A 20,587-nucleotide genomic window follows, 5' to 3' on the forward strand; every position below is an offset into this window, starting at 1 on the left:
ATCAAAACTGCAATCATATCCTTATCACACTATGATATCGATCACATATTTTTCTAATGCATTTCTCTTCCCACAGTTCTTTCTCTGTATGTGAACAGCATTCTTTCTCCTAAGTTCCTCTGAATTGTCCTGGGTCATTGCATTGCTGCTAATAGAAAAGTCTATTACATTCGATTGTGCCACAATGATCAGTCTCTGTTTACAATGTTCTCCTGGTTCTGCTCCTTTCGCTCTGCATCAATTCCTGGAGGTCATTCCAGTTCACATGGAATTTCTCCAGTTCATTATTATTTTTAGCACAATAATATTCCATCACCAACATATACCACAATTTGTTCAACCATTCCCCAATCGATGGACACCCCCTTATTTTCCAATTTTTTGCCACCACAAAGAGTGCAACTATAAACATTTTTGTACATGTCTTTTTCTTTAATTATCAATTTGGGGTACAAAAACCTGCAGCGGTATAGCTGGGTCAAAGGGCAGGCATTCATGCATTCATTTAAAGCCCTTTGCACATAGTTCCAAATTGCCTTCCAGAATGGTTAGACCAATGTACAACTCCACCAGCAATGCATTAGTGTCCCAATTTTGCCACATCCCCTCCACATTTATCACTTTCCTTTGTTGCCATATTGGCCATTCTGCTAGGTATGAAGTGGTACCTCAGAGTTGTTTTTAACTTGCATTTCTCTGAGCAGGAGGGATTTAGAACACTTTTTGATGTGCTTATTGATAGTTTTGATTTCATCATGTGAAAACTGCCTATTCATGTCCCTTGACCATTTGTTAATTAGGAAATGACTTGATTTTTTGTAAATTTGATTTACTTCCTTATGTATTTGGGAAATTAAGCATTTGTCAGAGAGTTTTGTTATACAAATGTTCTACCAGTTTGTTGCTTTCCTTCTAATTTGTTTGCATTGGTTTTATTTGTACAAAAATTTTAATTTAATGTAATCAAAATTATTCACTTTACATTTTGTAATATTCTATATCTCTTGCTTGGTCTTATTAAGAGTTTTTTTTATTAATTTCTCCTTTTTATATTTAAGAGGAAAAGGAGCAATAATATTTTTCATTAAGAGACCCCCTGCTGTGCAGGTTGTCAGTTAGTGACAGTTAGAAGGGTGTGGCCAAGAGGAGTTAGTTGCAGAGTTGCAAAAGGGCTTTTTGTCTCTGGATCTGTGAGGAGGTGTGTTCTTAGTATCCTCTGGTTGGAGAATGAGAACTGAATTAAGGCTTTAATAGCCTTATTGATTATTAATAATGTGGGTACATAAGGTAGATAGATAGTGGTTATATAAGATAGAGTAGAAGAGTAGTCAAGGGCTTCAGCCTAGCAGAAGATCCTGCCCTCTGAGGCAGATAGATTTAGTGTTTTTTTTAGAGAAAGTTAGGACTGGGATCTGGGGTATAGTTACAAGCTCTTGTAAGATTACTTTCACTTTCCTCCTTCCTATTTCCTAAACATATTTCCTAATAATAAACTAAGTGTTTTGCATTTAACTGCACACTGGCTTTTGTTTAAACTCCTACCCCCACCCCAAATTTAACCCTTCACTGTCTTAAATTTCTTCCTTTTACACAGATCTGATAGGTATATTATTCTATGTTTACCTAATTTATGATTTCAGTCTTTATATTTGTCATTTATCTATTTTGAATTGATTTTGTATAGAGTGTAAGATGTTGATCTACACCTTTTTATTCCCATACTGTTTTCCAATTTTCCCAGAAGCTTTTGTCAAATAGTGAGTTCTTATCCCAAAAGCTGGGGTCTTTGTGTTAATCGAACACTAACTAACTGAGGTCATTTGCCCCAGTCTGTTCCATTGATGTACCTTTCTATCTCTTAGCCAGTACCATATTGTTTTGATTACCACTACTTTATAGTACAGTTTAAGATCTAGTACTGCTAGGCTCACATCCTTCACATTTTTTTCATTATTTCCCTTGATATTCTTGATCTTTTCTTCTTCCAGATGAACTTTGTCGTAATTTTTTCTAATTCTATAAAAAAAGGTGTTTTTTTTTTTGTAGTTTGATAAGTATGGCACTGAATAAGAAGATTAATTTGGGTAGGATTGTTATTTTTATTATATTAGCTCATCCTACCCAGGATCAGTGTATGCTTTTCTAATTATTTAGATCTAGTTTTAATTGTGTGAAAAATGTTTTGTAGTTGTGTTCATAATTCCTGTGCTTGTCTTGGCATATAGATTCCTAAATATTTTATATTGTCCAGAATGAATTTAAATGGAGTTTCTCTTTCTAACTCCTGCTGCTGAGTTGGAAATATATAGAAATGTTAATGATTTATGTGGGTTTGTTTTATAACCTACAACTTTGCTGAAGTTGTTAATTATTTCCATTAGCTTTTTAGTTGATTTTCTAGAATTCTTTATTTTTTTATTTTGAATATTTTCTCCTAGTTACATATTTCATGTTCTTTCCCTCTCTCCCAAACCCCTCCAAACCCCCTGTAGCCAATTCACAATTCCACTGGGTTGTTACGTGTACCATTGATTAAGACCTAGAGTTATCGTTTTGTGTCTACATCCCCAATCATATCCCCATCAGCCCATGTGTTCAAGCAGTTGTTCTTCTTCTGTGTTTCTACTCCCACAGTTCTTCCTTTGAATGTGGTTAGTTTTCTTTCTCATAAGTCCCTCAGCATTGTTTTGGATCATTGAATTGCTGCTAGTAGAGAAGTCCATTATGTTTGATAGTACCACAGTGTATCAGTCTCTGTATACAATGTTCTCCTGGATCTGCTCCTTTCACTCTGCATCAATTCCTGGAGGCCATTCCAGTTCACATGGAACTCCTTCAGTTAATTATTCCTTTGAGCACAATAATATTCCATCACCAACAGATGCCACAGTTTGTTCAGCCATTCCTCAATTGAAGGACATTCCCTCATTTTGCAATTTTTTTTTGCCACCACAAAGAGCATGGCTATAAATATTTTTTACAAGTCTTTTTCCTTATTATCTCTTTGTGATATAAACCAAGCAGTGCTAGGGCTGGATCAAAAGGCAGATAGTCTTTTAAAGCCCTTTGGGCATAGTTCCAAATTGCCATTCAGAATGGTTGGATCAATTCACAACTCCACCAGCAATGCATTAATGTTGAGATCTATTTATCATCTCTGATAATCTTATAAGGACAGCTTACTTGATAAGAAGTAAGGGACATGGAAGATCTTTTAGCTCATGCTTCCAGCTCTGTCTCTGGCAGCATGGAGTTTATTATATATACTTCAAGACTCACTTCACACAAAAGAACCCCCCAAAACTTTGCATTTGCACAGAAGTTACAAATTATGTCATATCAGAACACAAAGATTCTCAGTGGCTTCCAAATAGAACAAGGCCAAGACTGAATTTTGATTGGATTCTTATCAGTTTATTCTAAATCTGGGCAAAGTGCCCCTACTAAGATTTCAGCATTGGCTTTATCAAGCAGCTGCATTCCTGACCAAAGGGGAAGAATGTTAACCTCTTGACTACTGATTTACTAAGAGCTTAAAGCCTTTCAATAAGGTCACAATACTTTTCCACAAGAAAGGGTGTGGATCACAAAAGGGGTCAAAAGAGGAGTCTCAGATTTTTATCTATTTGAGACTGTTTCTCTCATTGACTTCCCACACATTAAAGTCCCAATTTTGCTATATCCCCTCCAACATTCACCAGTTTCCTTTGCTATCAGAGTTAGATAATCTGCTAGGTGTGAAGTGGTACCTCAGAGTTGTTTTGATTTGCATTTCTCTAATTATAAGATATTTAGAACACTTTTTCATTTGTTTGTTGATAGTTTTTATTCCTTTATCTGAAAATTGCCTATTCATGTCCCTTGCCCATTTATCAATTGGGGAGTGGCTTGATTTTTTTGTACAATTGATTTAGTTCCTTATATATTTGAGTAATTAGATTTTCTCAGAGTTTTTTTGTTATAATGATTTTTCCCAAATTTTTTGTTGCTTCCCTTCTAATTTTGGTAGCATTGGTTTTGTTTGTACAAAAACTTTTTAGTTTAATGTAATCAAAATTATTTATTTTACATTTTGTGATTTTTTCTAAATCTTTCTTGATTTTAAAATCTTTCCTTTCCCAGAGAAATGACAAGTATACTATTTTGTGCTCACCTAATTTACTTATAGTTTCCTTCTTTATATTCAAGTCATTCACCCATTCTGAATTTATCTTGGTGTAGGGTGTGAGATGTTGATCTAAACCTAATCTCTCCCATATTGTTTTCCAAATTTCCCAGCAGTTTTTGTCATATAGTGGGTTTTTGTCCCAAAAGCTGGGTTCTTTGGGTTTATCATAGACTGTCTTGCTGAGGTTGCTTATCCCAAGTCTATTCCACTGATCCTCCCTTCTGTCTCTTAATATCTGGTACTGCTAGGCAACCTTCTTTCACATTTTTTTCATTATTTCCCTTGATATTCTTGACCTTTTGTTCTTCCAAATGAACTTTGTTATTTTTTTCTAATTCAGTAAAAAAGTTTTTTTGGTAGTTTGATAGGTATGGCACTAAATAGGTAAATTAATTTGGGTAGAATGGTCATTTTTATTATGATATCTCATCCTACCCATGAGCAATCAATGTTTTTCCAATTGTTTAGGTCTAGTTTTAATTGTGTGGAAAGGGTTTCATAGTTTTGTTTTTATAATTCCTGTGTTTGTCTTGGCAGATAGATTTCCAAGTATTTCATATTGTCTAGGGTGTAGAATTCTTTAAGTAGGCCATCATATCATCTGCAAAGAGTAATAGTTTTGTTTCCTTGTTGCCTACTTTAATCCCCTCAATTTCTTTTTCTTCTCTAATGCTATCACTAACATTTCTAGAACAATATTAAATAATAGGAGTTTAATTTTAATCACAGTTAAAATAACTTATTTTTACCTGATCAACACTTTCAAAGGAAAGTTAGAGTCAGTATAAAACATGCCTTTTCATAGAATAAACTATTAGAGGATGTTTACTGATTTCATTTTAATATTCAATAAGGCTCCTAAAGCTCCCAAATCCTTTGAAATCTATTAAATATCAGGTATTCATATATTATTGGTTTTTTTTTGTAATATATTGCAAAGTATAGGATGCTACTTGGGAATGGGGGAGTGGAGAACACTTACACTCTGAGTTGTAAAAAAAAAAAAAATCCAACATGCAGTAAACTAAGACCACAAAACTAAGAATAACATACTCTAAGCAATAAGATAGAGTTGAGGAATACAAGCCAAACAGATAATAGACTTTGATAAGATTTATGAGTTTCTTAAAATAAGGATCTTGATTTAAAACCTTGGTCTACTGACAAAACAGCAAAACACTTGCAATTAACTTACAATTTCTTGCAAAGGCAACACACCTAAATATACCTATGATCTTTAGTAGGAGATTACATATATGTATATATGTATATAGTGTTCAAATATAATTGCAAAAGTGGTGCTGGCTTTGTTTCTGGCTCACTTTCTGCTGCATTACAAAATGCAGCAAAATAAAGAAAACTAATATTCTAACAATGGTCGGCAACCTTTTTGGTCCTGAGAGCCATAACAGTCTGTGGAAGGAGGGGAATGGAGGCAGAAGGCCCTAGAATCTGGGGCGGGGGCTGAAGGGTCCCCTGGGGCACATCCTGGGGCTCTGCCAGGATTGGCCAGTCAGGAGGTGGAGCCAGATATGGCTGGAGAGCCATAAGTTGTCAACCCCTGTTCTAATTGATTCCTTGCACCTTGGGATAGTTCTTGGCAAAGAGTAGGGAATTGAATCCTTGTTGACTTGAAGGAACTTGATATCTTTGAGATGAAGTATTACATATGGATAGAGGTTTGGTCTCCTAATCAAAAAGGCCTAGGCTCAAGTCTCATTTCTGATATAAACAGGCCATGCAATTCTGGACAAGTTTCCTAGTGTACCAGGCAATTGTGTGCTTATGAGACGCAAACCAGGAGCTTCCCCACATTGACAGAGAAATCACAGTTCTTGTGCTTCCAAAACAACCAATTTTTTAAAAAATAAATAATTTCTTATCACTAGTTTCTCATTAAATAAAAACATAAGAAAAGAGAGATTTCTCAAATGTTTTTTGAGCCCTCCTAAATTGTTTTACTCTCTCTGCACACAGACTAGTGATTATTTTCATGCCTAAAGTAATTTCATGGAAAATGCACACTCCTTGTCCTTCAGCTTATTCTTCCTCTTACCACAGCATCTCACTTTTCTAAAAATGAAACTGAAAAAATGACTCACACTGCCATATATCAATATGCATCACTCTGTACATCAACATCCAGAATTAAACATTTGTTGTATTTTAAGTTCCATTTCCTTACCAATAGGAGGAGCTTATTATTAAACTTCTTTCCCCCTAAACCTAAGGATCTTCAACCTTTTACTTTAACAGTCTTAAAGAAAAACTTCTCTTTTTTCAGTATTTTATGTGAATTCCCAAAGTTTCTACAGAAATGAGACACACATACTATGACATCAGTGTAGTAACCTCTATCAACACAGTGTCATTGCCTAAGATTCTGTTGCTGACAACAGCAATATCTTAGTGCTCAATGAGAACTTGCTCTTTTAATATAGATAATCATATGATTGCTTACAAAAATCAGTATTTCTTTAGAAATATAAGTTTTCATATCATTTCTGAAAAATATAATTCTGTCCCTCTCATAAGACATAGCAGGAGGTAAGAGGTAAAAAGGAGGGAGAGAACAATGATCCCAAAAATGTCAGAAAACAATTATTTAAATTATACTGGGGTGGGAAGAGGGGAAAGAAAGAACATGAATCATGTAACCATGGGAAAAAAATTCATTCTAAATTAATTAATTAATTAAATTATTTAAAATTTTAAAAATTATTCTGACACAATTAGGAAAAAATTTAAAAGGGATAAAAACATATTATTATGTAGATTAAGACAATGTCTCATATTTCAAAACCTTACCTGTACATAAGAAAAAACTATACATAGCTTTTAAGGCAGTATTCATCCACTTTATATAATATTTGTATTTCATCCCTTTAGAAACCATTTCCTTCCATTTTGATTTTCTTGTTAAAAGAAATTTTATTTGATCATGACTTCTGGACTTTTGTAAAGCAGGTCATTATAATATCTGTATTTTTAGATTATACTTGTGTTCTTTTTGTAAATTCCTACAAAGAGAGAATCCAAATTATAGTCATAAGAGATGTTATTCAGACATCAGATAGATAAAAATACCACCCACTGCATCTTCTCTGTGTCTATTCTAAAGGGAATTGGGAGGAGTAATGAGACAGTAAGTGGTAGTGTAGAAAAGGTGAGCAAACAGGCACCAAAGAGATTATCAGGGCCTGCTCCTGCCTACAATTTAGAGATGTTAAGACAAGGCCAGATATTCATGAATATTCAGTAGGATGAGGAGAATCTTTTCTGCAATACTATGACCACTCATAGACAGTATTACTTTAATCATTGTTTCTAATAATTTAAAAATTGGATATAAATGTCATTTTCAAATAATTCTGATACTATGTAGGAATCTAGAAAGTAATCAGGGCTTTGTACCACTTTTAAGTTATTAGAATTATATGACTTGTATCTGAAGTGTCTTCTAACTTCAAAAAAATTATATTTATGATGTCATATGTTTGAGAAATTCCCAGTTTGGAAATTTTCTCCATGGAGTCAGGTCTTCAGAATGATCATTCATCTGTGACTATCAACTTAGAGAGTTTTCTATAAAATAAAGGTTAAGTGATCTCATAGTTATAGCATGTCAAAGACAAGACTTTAACTACTTCCCAATACAACCTCTCCATATGTGTTATCATTTAAGATAGTTGATAACATCTGATGGTAATAAACTATCATTATAGAAAGCATATACTATCCAAATCTCTATACTTTAGAAGGCAACATGACTCAGTGGAAAGAATATTGGATTTGGGATTAGAGGACATGTGTTCAAATGATGCTGCTGTCACTTAATATGCTTTAGTGGGTATGTCATTTTACATCACTGGGCCTCAGTTTCCTTATCTATAGAACAAGGATTTTGAACTGCATAGCTTCTAAAAACCCATTCAGATTTTTGATGCAGGAAATTACAAATTTTCATAAGTTACAAAGATGATAGAAATAACATCATGAATAGGTGTCCAAATGAAGGCAATATTTCAAAATTATATGACATTTTATTTTCATCAATATAAATATTTGATGTTCTTGGAAAAAATAAAATAAAAATATAGTGCAAGTTGCCTGTCTAATTTACATTCAATATGTATCTGAGAGAAGTTTTGTTATCAGTGATCATTTTAATGACAATTAATGTTGAAATTTTTGAAGAAATCATGTAAGCATCTTAATTTAAGAATACCTAAAACTATATATGATTATACAAAAAATAATTGATAAAATACAACACTCATTCATCTTAAAAACACTGGAAAACATGGGTATAAATGGATTTTTTTCTTAAAATTTTATGAAGCATTGCCCTAAAAATATCAGCATGTGTTATTTTTTTAAAGGATAAGCTAGATGTCTTCCTGATAAGATAAGAAGTGAGATCAGAATGCCTATTATCAACAATATTATTTAACATAGTATTAGACATGGTAAGAAGGGCAATAAGAGAAGAAAAAGAAATTAAAGCAATCAGATTAGATAAAGAGGTAACAAAACTATTTATGTAAATGATATGATGGTATACATTGAAAATCCTAGTGTTTCAACTAAAAAGTAAAGTGAAATTATCGATAATTTTCCTAATATACCAGGATATAAAATAAACACAAAAATCATCAGCATTTTTATATATTAATAACAAAGTTCTGCAAGAAGAGACAGAAAGAGATACTTAACTTAAAATAAAAAGAGATAGAATAAAATACTTGGTAATAGCCAAAACATGAACCACATGAACACAATAGTAAAACACTTTTTACACAGATAAAATCAAACTAAATAATTGGAAAAATTTAATTATTCATAGATAAGCAGAGCCACCAAAATAAAATGACAATCTTATCTAATCTACTTATTCAATGCCATATAAAATTGCAAGAACATTATTTTATTGATGTAGAAAAAATCAAAAAATATTTAAGAAAAAATGATCAAGAAGAGCAAAATAATTATTTTTTATATAAAGGAAGGAGGTCTAGAGATACCAGATTTTAATCTGCATTATTAATTATCAAAAATATCTGGTACTAAGAAATAGAGAGGTAAATCAGTAGAAAACAGATATAACCAACTGTAGTAAAAGAATATAGTCATCTGGCATTTGACAAATATATAGATCCAGCAATTCAGAGTGATACCATATTGAAATAAATGATCAGGGAAAACTGCACTGATGTTCTTCAATGAGAAGGGAAAATACAAATGGAATGATCTGATCACCTCCTTAAAGAAATCCTGAATTTAAAAATCCCAGGACTACTATAGATGAATTCCTGAAATCCCAAGCTAAGGAGAAAATGTGATAAGCATCCAGAAAAAAAAAAGACATTTCAGATATTGTGGAAGCACAATCAGGATTACATAGAATCTAGCAGCTTATACATTAAAGTTTGGGAAGGCATGGAATATATTATTCCATAAGGTAAATGACACAGTCCAACAACCAAAAATCATCTACCCAGTTAAACTGAGCATAATATTTCATGGAAAGAAATAGACATTTAAAGAAAGAGAATTCCAGGAATTCCTGAAAAATGAACTAGAGCTAAAAAGGAAATTCAATGATCAAATATGACACTCAAAACAAGTATGAAAAGTTAAAAAAAAATGAAGGAAATCAGTGGGATTAGTTTAATCACATCTCTGTCTGGGAAAGTGGTAACTAGGATAGTTAAGATTTTTATAGTAAAAGAGATACCTAAAGCACTTCATATACTTAAAGTAATCAAGAGGAAAAGTGAGGTTAAACTGATCAGATTCTTTACTTGGGAAAGTGATAACTAGAACAGTTAAGGTACTAATGGTACAAAAGATATTTAAGATACTTTAATGTAATTAAGGAAAATAATAGGGTTAAACTGATTATATTATTAGTTGAAGATGATAACTGAGAAATAGATTAAACAGAAAACATACAATGGTAAATGACCATGGTAAATTGGTGTTTGATAAACCTGAAAATCAAAGCTTTGGAAGATGAATTCACTATTTGAAAAAAAAAAACTGCTGGAAAAACTGAAAAATAGTATGTCTGAGATTAGGAATAGACCAATACCTCATGCCATATAGCAAAGTAAAGTCAAAAGAAATACATGAAAGTTGATACCATAAACAAATTAAGTGAGCACAAAAAAGTTTTCTTTAGACTTATGGATGAGGGAAGAATTTAGGTCAAAACAAGAGGTAGCAAACTTTATAAAATGTAAAATAGATAGCTTTGAATACATTCAATTAAGAAAATCTATACAAACAAAAGCAATGTAACCAAGATTTAAAAGGAAAACAACAAACTGGGGGAAAATGTTTATAGCAAGTCTCTCTGACAAAGGCTTCATTTCACAAATCTATAGAGAACTGAATCAAATAAGACCCAAAACATTTCCCAGTTGAAAACTGATCAAAGGATACAAACAGGCAACTCTCAGATGAAGAAATTAAAAATATCTTTAGTCATATGAAAAAATGTTCCAAATCATTATTAATTATATGAATGCAAGTTAAAACAACTCTGTGGTACCATCTCACACCCACCAAACTAATATGACAAAATTGAAATTTATAACTAACATGACAAAATTGAAAATGATAAATATTGAAGAAGTGGAAAAATCAAGACACTAATACATGTTAATGGAGCTAGAGAACAATCTGGAATCATAACCAAAGGGCCATAAAATTCTGCATTCCCTTTGACCCAGCAATACCACTAATAGGTCTACATCCCAAAGAGATTAAAGTTAGGGGAAAATAAGCTACTTATAACAATATTAAAGCATTTTTTCTTGTGATACCAAAGACCTAAAAACTGAAGGGATGTCCATCAGTTGGAAAATTGCTGTACATATTGTGATAAATGTTTCCAATGAGATACTATTGCACCACAAGAAATGACAAACAAGATAATCACCAAAAATAAACAAAAAATCCTGGAAAGACTTAAATGAAGTGGTACAAAGTGAAATGAGCGGAATCAGAAAAATGTATAAATAACAACAATAATGCCTGATGATCATGAATGGTTTAACAATTCTCAAAAAGGCAGGAATTCAGGACAACACCAAAAGACTCACAACGGAAAAAAAGGATATTAACCACCATAGAAGGAACAGATAGAGTCTGAATACAACATACCATTGTTTATTTTCTCCATGAATTTTCACTAGTGTAAATAAAATATGACTTCTTTAACAACATGATAGACATGAAAATATGCATTATTACAATATACATACAACCTATATCATATTATCTGCCTTCTTGGGGAGGGAAAAAGGTAGAAGGGAGAAAGAGAACATGGATTATAAAATATAAAAAAAGATTATTAAAATATTTTATTGACATTCTAGAATATATATATTTAGACATATATATTTACACATGATAAAAATAACCCAAAATATAAAAATTATTTAGCAAAAATTGCTGGGACAAGTAGAAAGTAGTTTGGCACAAACTAGGTATAGACAAATATCTTACACTATTTACTAAGATTAAAATGTATTCATAAAAGGAGATATCATAAGCAAATTTAAGAACAGGGAGCATATTACTTTTCAGAGTTATGGATAGGAAAGAAATCTATGAGTAAAGAAGAGATAGAAAAGATTGTGAGATGCAAAATGGATAAATTTGAGTATATTAAATTGAAAAGGTTTTGTACAAATAAAATAAATATTGCCAAGATTAGAAGGAAAATACAAAATTGTGGGAAAATTCATTGACAGCCTCTCAGATAGAGATCTCATATCTAAAATATATAGAGAAAAAAATTTATGGGAATGAGAGCCATCTCCAAACTGATAAAACTGCAAAAGATATGAAAAGAAAATTTCAGGGTGAAGAAATTAATTCCATATGTAGATATACAAAAAATGTTCTAACTCATTATTGTTTAGGAAAATGCAAAACAATTTTGAGTTATCATCTCACACCCTGTAGATTGGCTAAAATGAAAAAAAAAAAGGTAGGATAACAAACTTGGAGGAAATATGGGAAAATCGGGTCAGTAGTTCACTATTAGTGCAGCTGTGAACTGATCCAACCTTTTTGTAGAGCAATTTGGAATTAGGCCCAGAATGGTATAAAACTCTGTATATTCTTTGACTCAGCAATGCCATTGTTGGGTCTATTTCCCAAGCAGATTGGGGGAAAGGAAAAGGACCCATATATTCCAAAATATTTTAGTAGCTTCTTTAGTGGTGCCAAAAATGGAAATTAAGGGGATGTCCATCAATTGTAGAATGGCTAATCAAATTCAGGTATATGATTGTGATAGAATAATGCTATGCCATAAGAAACAATAAACAGATTAATTTAAAAATAAAACTCCTAAAGAACTACCTGAGATAATGAAGAGGGAACTGAGTATAACAAAAGAACATTATATACAACTACGGATTTAAAATCTGAAAAATAATTTGTGAATTACCACCTCCAGAGAATAAACTGAGAAGTGTATAACATGAAAGACATAATCCATATATTTTTCTGGGTGATGCCTTCTATGTTGTGGAGAGGGTAGGGATGACCTGAATAATATATATTTTTTAAAAGCAAAGCTAGAACTTTGCCATTAGGATCATTCTACACTTTAAGTGTAGGCTGAAGAAGTAATAGTTGATCATTATTATCAATGGCCAACATGAGAAACCAAATCCCCAAGATTATCAACAATGTCACATTAAATAATGTTTACTTGTAAATAACTTAATTTTCCTAGTTAAAATGATAGAACATGCCCATTCATATATAGCCAGGTTCCATCATTTACTATATTTTCAAAAGCATGATAGAAACATAGATCTAAGTTCTTACAAAGGATTAATAGTCAGCAACATCATTTCATCCTATACCCATGTGCTATGAACATCAGAATACAACCAAAGGATAAAAACAAAAAAGAGACATCTGTCACAATAAGTTTATTCAAACTTTTCCCACAACAGCATTAACCATTGTGATTCTGGATTTCCAGACAAGCTCACTTCCTACAAACTGAAATTTTAGCCAAAATGTGTCCTTCATTATTCCTTAAGGACCTAAGATCAACTCTAAGTATTAGCAATAAGACATATTTTTACATTCCTAGTTATGATAGTCTATAATTTTATTCTAGTCTATATGAAAGGATGAAATTCATAATGAAATACAGTATACTTCAATTAAAACACAATGGAGGGGCAATTAGGTAACTTACTGGATAGAGAGCCAGTCTTAGAGATGAGAGGTCCTGTGTTAAAATCGTAGCTATGTGACCCTATGCAAGTCACTCGACCCCAAGTTCCTAGGTCTTACCACTCTTTTAGTTGAAAAGGACCATGATGATGAATTAATTTTAGGTGTATTCTACTTTTACTACTATGTGTTCATAAGTTTTATAGAATTGGTTCTCCCAGAAAGTCATTTTTATCACCTTTAGAAATAAAACGGGAAAAGAATATCTCTGGGCTGTCAGATATAATCTACTACTTAAAGAATCACTAGATTTTTGTTGGAGTTTGGGGAAATATTGCCCTGTAGTCTTAGGGTGAGCATAGAATGAGAACTATGAAAAATCTTTTTAATATCAACCTTCTGCATTTAGAAGTGTCTGCAGCTAAACTCTTATTAATAAGTATCTCTTAAGTCTTCTAGCATTTTAAAAACATATAGTCTCCCTGAGTATTTTCCTGTAGGAAGTGACTCTTCTTACATTTGTAGAATATCATTTAGTTAAAATAAATTAAAAGGACAGGATACCTAAAAAGCTTCATCTATGTAATAATTCACACTTATGTACTTCAAAGAATGTATATGTTTATGTCTTTAGAAATTCATATTGGATCTGGCTCCTTATTTTTCATATGTACTCCATATTTTCAAAATATATATTTCCAGAAATTTTACTCATCTTTAAAATAATTTTTATATCTCTTGTTATTTTTTACTTTGTATTACCTAAATCTTTTTAAATATTTAATAAATTTGCCTTGTATCATTTCCTTAAAGATGTTATATAAAGAAAGAATAAAATGTTAAAATACTAAAATAATGTTATGAAATTCTTTTTTTAAAAATGAAAATCCCCCAAATCAGCATAAATTATGAGAAATTTTCCCTCCTCTAAATGGTGAGAAAAATAAACTTTATAGATATATGTAAAATAGTCATTCATCTCAATATTTAACATCTGGTATAAATTCAGATAAAAGTATCTCAACTTATAATAATACTTCATGTTAGGTCAAAGTTACTGCCAATCAAAAATCAATGACATTTTTTAGTTTCTACTTGATAATACTTATGTTCATTTTTTTCCACATAAAGAGTTCATTAAATATTGAACAGCAAACAATCAAACATCATCTTTTATTAATTATTATAGTTAACCATAAGATTTAAATTCTAAAGAACAAGAGAGTAAGGGATATTTGAGTGCAATGATGAAGCATAGATGCTTTTAAAATTTATATAACAAAGTTATCGGAGAAAACATTTTAAGTACTATTTGAAACTTGTTTAATGAGTTTGATGTGGAGAATTCTTGGCATGAACTTTTGTCACTCTTGGTGAAAACTGCCAACACCCCTCTTTGCATATATCCAACCACTTCATTAACCCTGTCCAATGTTCCATGCCAAACATTACAGATATTTTCAAGTAACTTAATTATACACACTTTTTAGTCCTCTGAATTCTTGGGTCATTTTAATGTTTTTATATTATATCTAGGATTCCTGTCTTTCTGAAAAGACCATGAATTATTTTTAAGTCCAGGGCTATTTTTCTATTTCTTTTTTTATATTTTGATATTACCTTGAAAATATATTTCAATGCCAATGACAAAAAATTTCTGAAAGTAAAACAAGTATTATAAGAAATATCTGACCACTTTCACATCCATCTAAAATAATTCTAATTAGATTTTTCAAGGTTTCTTGACCTTCCTCTAGAAATGAAAATTGATATACAATGTATTTTATATTGATGTAGACTCTCACTAATTGAAGTTTAGATTAAACAAAAGACTTCCAGACAAGCAATAATGACATAGTCGTAAAATAGGTACCTAAATAAAAAATGATATATGTACTTAAGCCATAAATCTATAATTCCAAAGGATTAAGGAGCCCTTATTCATATGAATTTCCAATATTTCCTTTTTTTCTTTAACCTAATATGTTAACCCACAAAAAGATAAATTAAACCAATATTTAACATGATGGCAGCATTTCATAAGCAATTAAACAATTTAGAGTTAAAGCACCATTAATTTTGTTTTCCTCAACAACAATACAATTTTCTCATCTCATAACATTGATCAAAATATCTAGAGATCCAAAAAAATAATGTAAATGCCTTTTCCTACCTCTGTTAAGTGTGGTGTTGGGTTAAATCCACAGAGATTGCATACCACATTCTTGCATTCTGTACAAGTATCAAAGTTGGGAGGATCCTTAGAGCCCACATTTAGATCAGTTTTACAAAGAGGACAAGTTGATTTTGGCTTGGTGGACTTTTCTGATTCAGGAGGGCCAGCAGCCTTTTGTGGTTCTACTACTTGAGGTTTGCTATCCTTTGTGGGAAGGGGCTTTTTTTCTGATTCAGTGCCTTTAACTGGGGCAACCTGTTCAATTTTAGGTACCTCAATTTTTTCAGCAATTGGAGCTTTTGTGTCCTTTTTAACAGATGTGGTTTTAGGAATTGTTTGTGGAGCTTGACTGGTGGGTTTAGGTGTTACCTGAGACACAGGTGGATGTGAAGGAGGAGGGGGTTGTTTGGTTGGAGCTGCTGGCGTACCTTGTGCTTGAGTTCCTGCTTGGCCAGCTGTGGAAATTAAATTTGATGCCTGGCTAAAGATAGATGCTCCAAATCCAAATAGCTTCCCAGTCACTGTCTCTTGGGGAGTTGTGGGTTGTGATTTGGGGGCATCTGTGATGCTTCCCAGATTAAGACTGAAACGTCTTGACTGCTCTTGAGTCTTTGGAGGCTGTGGGGGTGTAGGTGTAGGTTGTCCAGGACTAGGCTTTGTGCCTGGGAGGATAGGAGATCCTTTTGGCATTTGCTTGGCATCTGGCTTGGGGCTCATTTTGGTTTGTGCTTTCTTAGAGTCTTCCTTCTTTTGAACTGGATCAGCTTGTTTTTGACTTTTACTCTCTGCAATCATCCCAGGTTGTGATGTGAGTTTGGAATCAGATGTAGTATGTGGTATGCCTTTAGAATCAGGTGGGACTTCTTTATCCCCTGCAAGTAGGGTAATTTGTGTTGATTTGGCAGAATCTGTTTTAGGAGGCTGTGCTGTTTTCTCCTGAACCTGGGATAGTATTTTGGAGCCTGGGAGATCAGGTTTCACTGCAGCTAATGAGGAAGCCACAACATCTGCTGTAGGCTTCTGTATCTTTGGCTGTTTGGATTTATCGTCAGCCATTGGTGCCTTGGCTTGTTCAGATTTGAGAGAAGGCTCTGGGTGAGGGGTTGGCTGGGATACAGACTCTCTAGGGGAAGGCTGCTTGGCTTTTGCTGGAGGAGAGCCTGAGATGGATGGTTGTTTGGTGAGGGATGGTGGCTTTTTAATCTCAGGGGGCTTTGAAAGATCTGGTTTAGGGGTAACATCTTTCTTCAGGGAGGTCTGCTGGGATGGAGGGGCTGGTTTAGTCGCTGAAGATGCAGAAACTGCTGTGCTAATCTTCTGTTTCTGCTGAGGAGCTGGTGGAACTGGAGCCAAATCACCACCCAGTGCTCTTTGCATCTGACAGTTTAAACAAAGCCACTCTTTAACCTGCAGGGAAACAAAAATAAATGTAATTGAAACAACCATTCAGAGCATTAAAAAAAGATTATAAATTGGTAAATAAGCAGGAATCAACTAAATATTCACAATAATGAGTTATTCCTTCAGGGCAAAAGGTCTGCTTTATTCACCTTTGTACCCCACTAAGTGCCAGGCCTATGATATATGTTCAATAAATATTTGTAGAATAAATGTTTTTCTCCCAAATGAATCAAAATATTTATTATAATGAAAAAGGTTAAAGGAATTAAAAACTGAACACCTGCAAAATGTGAAAGTCTATACTTCTGAAGAAAAGAAGAAATTGAATATTAATATTCCTTCTCAGGCATTACACACACATCCACAGATGGACATATATTCATATTATTTTTTCTTTAATTAGCATCAAATTTCCTTTTGATGCAACTACATCTGATTTAGGTAGAAATCAAAGCATGTAAAATATATTTTAAAACTCCTGAGATTAGTTTATAGATAAGTCATAAAATGATTTCTCAAATGATGTCTATTGTAGAGTTCTAAATTCTAAGTCCTGAATGAAATTCTTTGAAAAATATGTACATATTTTACTCAGTGCAATATTGGGGAAATATTTTGAAATCATAAAAGTTGGATTTCAATCATTGCCTCCCCAGGCATATGACTTTAAATAAAGCATTACCTGCCTCTAGATCTGTGTCCTCACCTAAAAATCAAGGGGAATGGAGTAGAAGACCTCTAAAATCCCTTCCATCTCTAAGTTCTATGATCTAATGACTCTTCAATTTAAAATATAAATTGCCTTCAAATTAGATAATCTATCATTGTAGGTTTAGAGACTAACATTTGCGCATTCAGATGACAGGAAAGAAGTAAATGTCAATTCATCCATATAGTTGTTCTATAGTTATTTTACAGAAGGATTATATGCTAACCTCCGAAATCACTATCGACATGATGTGATCACATTCTGTAAAAATTACATTTCTTGCCAAAGTAAAATAAGTAAAAGACTTATCTGATTTATGTTAAAGCAGATAAAATATCTATATGATTTCTATCTGCAATGAAATAACATTCATTATAAAAAAAAACACTCTCTTGACTATTCTGTACTTCAGAAGAGGATTGGACCATATTCAGATAATATACAGAATGCATACAAAAACCTACCCATGGTTCAATCAATGAAATTAAATCTGAACTCTAAGGTATTTTCCTGAATTTGTTAAAATCACCTTATCACCAATTGCTTTTAGAACTAAACTCTCCTTCCAGGGGTAACTTTTCATTCTCATCAATATTAAACTTTGGAAATCTCAAAGCAGATTAAATTGCTTTCTACAGTTCCCAATTAAACCAAGGGAATAGAAAGTCAAAGAAGCAATCATGCCATCATCACCTGTGTTATCTGGAAAGGGTTTGTGAAAATACTTCAGCACCACTACTAATCTCCTCATTCCCAATTTCAAGCCCTTCCCTTTAGCTTTCTCCTTATCACAAGTCTGTCTCTTCCCACATCTGATTTCAACTTTTTTTGCAATCTCTACCTAATTCCTAGTCTGAGGAAAGGCGAAAAAAAATAAAAGAAAATGGGAGGGAAGTGAGAAACACTCAGCTAAGGAATAACAATTTAGAAAGGATTCAAAGGAGTTTGGAAACTTGTCAGGAACATTGAAATCATATAGTCAAGTCCATTCATTTCATAAATATACAAACTCAGGTCCTCTGATATTAACTAACTTGCCTGAAATCACAAGGTTAGAAAGTAGCTCATTCTGGATTTGAACCTTAATTCCTCTGACTACAAATATTCTTTCTATTACATTGCTATGACTCTTGCAATTTTCTAAGGATATTTTTTTTATTTTTAGAAAGTTTATTAAACATGTGTCTATATTTGTGTTAACCACTTCAGATTAAATACTTCTTGGGATTATTTCATAATTAATTCCTTCTATTCATTTTATCAAGTACTATACACAAAGGATATGCTCAAGAATCACGTGATAATGATTTGTTCGTTTTTCCCTATTTCTGCTCAGATTCTTTTTTTGCTATCAAGTTAACTTCTTGCATCTAATATGCACATCAAAAAAACTTCAAAGATCTACTTTCAATTTTAACATCTAAATGTAACACTCGTTTTATTGAACATCCTAGTTTCATCTTTGAATTCTTCTGGACTACTATTGCTCAATGAAAAAATCATCATCACACTGATAATACCTACTATAATGCAGGGTTTCTTGCATTGCAATATTACCCTAGGCAATCCTGTCAGTTATCAGAATGGAATTCTGGGGTGGCAGGTGCCAGATGCCAGGTGCTAACCAACAGTTGGACTATGACTATATAAAGCCCTGCAAACCCAACCTTGGTGTCTGTTTTCCCTTGACCTCACCCAGAAACTTGCTATCCCTGAACTTTCCCCTGAGGACCCCTGATTGGGAAGGGTAGAAGAGAGGAGGCTTGTGGGTAGGAACTTGGTTAGTATAGCCTAGTGGTTAGGGCCATCTCTAGAGCAATTCAACAACATCATTGGTGTACCTAGCTGATCAACAACACCAAGCCAGAGTCTAGTCATCTCGGGATCGGGGCTGGTTGCCCTCAGCCCGTCAAGACCCTTTATGTCTTTCCCAGGACCTGCCAGTTGCCCCTAGCAACAGCTTAGCAAACCTAAGCCCTCTTACCTTAGTTTTCCCTTTCCAGTTCAAATAAATCCCTTAGCCTTAATCTGTGAATTCCTGTGATCCTTCTAACACCTTCAAGGCTAAAGAGACTAAGGGGAGTACAGAATTTTGAAAAGTAGGGGTTACTATGAAGTGAAAGCTAAGCCTCCATAATTGCCAGGGAGTTGAGCCATGGCTTCCTGCTGGGCTCTGCTCTCACCCAAAAGGGAATCAGTTACCTCAGCAGGCAGGGGTCATCAACCAAACATCTTAAAGGAGCCTGCAGCTAGCGGTGGAGATTCACTGGGCAGCTCAGCTGAGGCTGCTCCCCTCTGATAACATCAACACCAATCTCTAGCTAGTTTAATTGCTGGCTCCTACTCCCCTAGTGACCCCCCCCATTACCATCTCCTCTTATCCCCTTATTACAATACTTGAAGCCTTTTTGTATGTTTCTTGGTTTTGAGGTTATCACTTTTAGTCACCAAAGCTCAAAGTGTAACAGTCATTGATGCGCTGATCCCAGAGCTGATTGATACAGGATCTTCAATATGTTCCATTTCTGAGCTAGGCTGGTTTATCCCCCCTTAGACATCCTAGTGGTTTTCACTACAAAGGGCTCCCAATACTGTTGCCAGAATTGGTGTGATATCCATTTGCCTTCTTAGGCTCACTGAAGTTCAGAATTCCCAAGCTCATGCAATGCATCAGCCTCATCCTCCTCAGTAGAAGGGATAACAGGAATATGCCATCATATTTTGTACTTAAGATTTTTTAGCAAGTATATATAGTTGCATTACAATGTCTCTCTCTCCTTGATGTTGGCATTGGGTGTGGTGGAGTAATATTGACTCCTATTCTTTCCGCTGGTAGGAAACATGCAAAATTATCTTCCTTTCTCTTAGCTAACCTGGAGGCTCTTGACCTTTTATCAAACTGTCTTTCATTCTCAACTTC

The 20,587-nt window shown here is 33.4% G+C and overlaps 1 protein-coding gene across 1 annotated transcript in view; it reads right to left on the bottom strand.

Annotated features, from left to right (window-relative positions):
* Positions 1-20,587, bottom strand: part of PCLO (piccolo presynaptic cytomatrix protein) — a 555,993-nt gene that overhangs the window by 505,247 nt on the left and 30,159 nt on the right. The window contains exon 3 of the mRNA XM_044677248.1: positions 15,555-16,964. Within this exon, the coding sequence (XP_044533183.1) occupies positions 15,555-16,964 (1,410 nt within the window). The remainder of the gene's footprint in view (positions 1-15,554; positions 16,965-20,587) is intronic.

The sequence above is a fragment of the Gracilinanus agilis genome, chromosome 5, assembly GCF_016433145.1.
Source record: "Gracilinanus agilis isolate LMUSP501 chromosome 5, AgileGrace, whole genome shotgun sequence".
NCBI classification, from domain to species: domain Eukaryota; kingdom Metazoa; phylum Chordata; class Mammalia; order Didelphimorphia; family Didelphidae; genus Gracilinanus; species Gracilinanus agilis.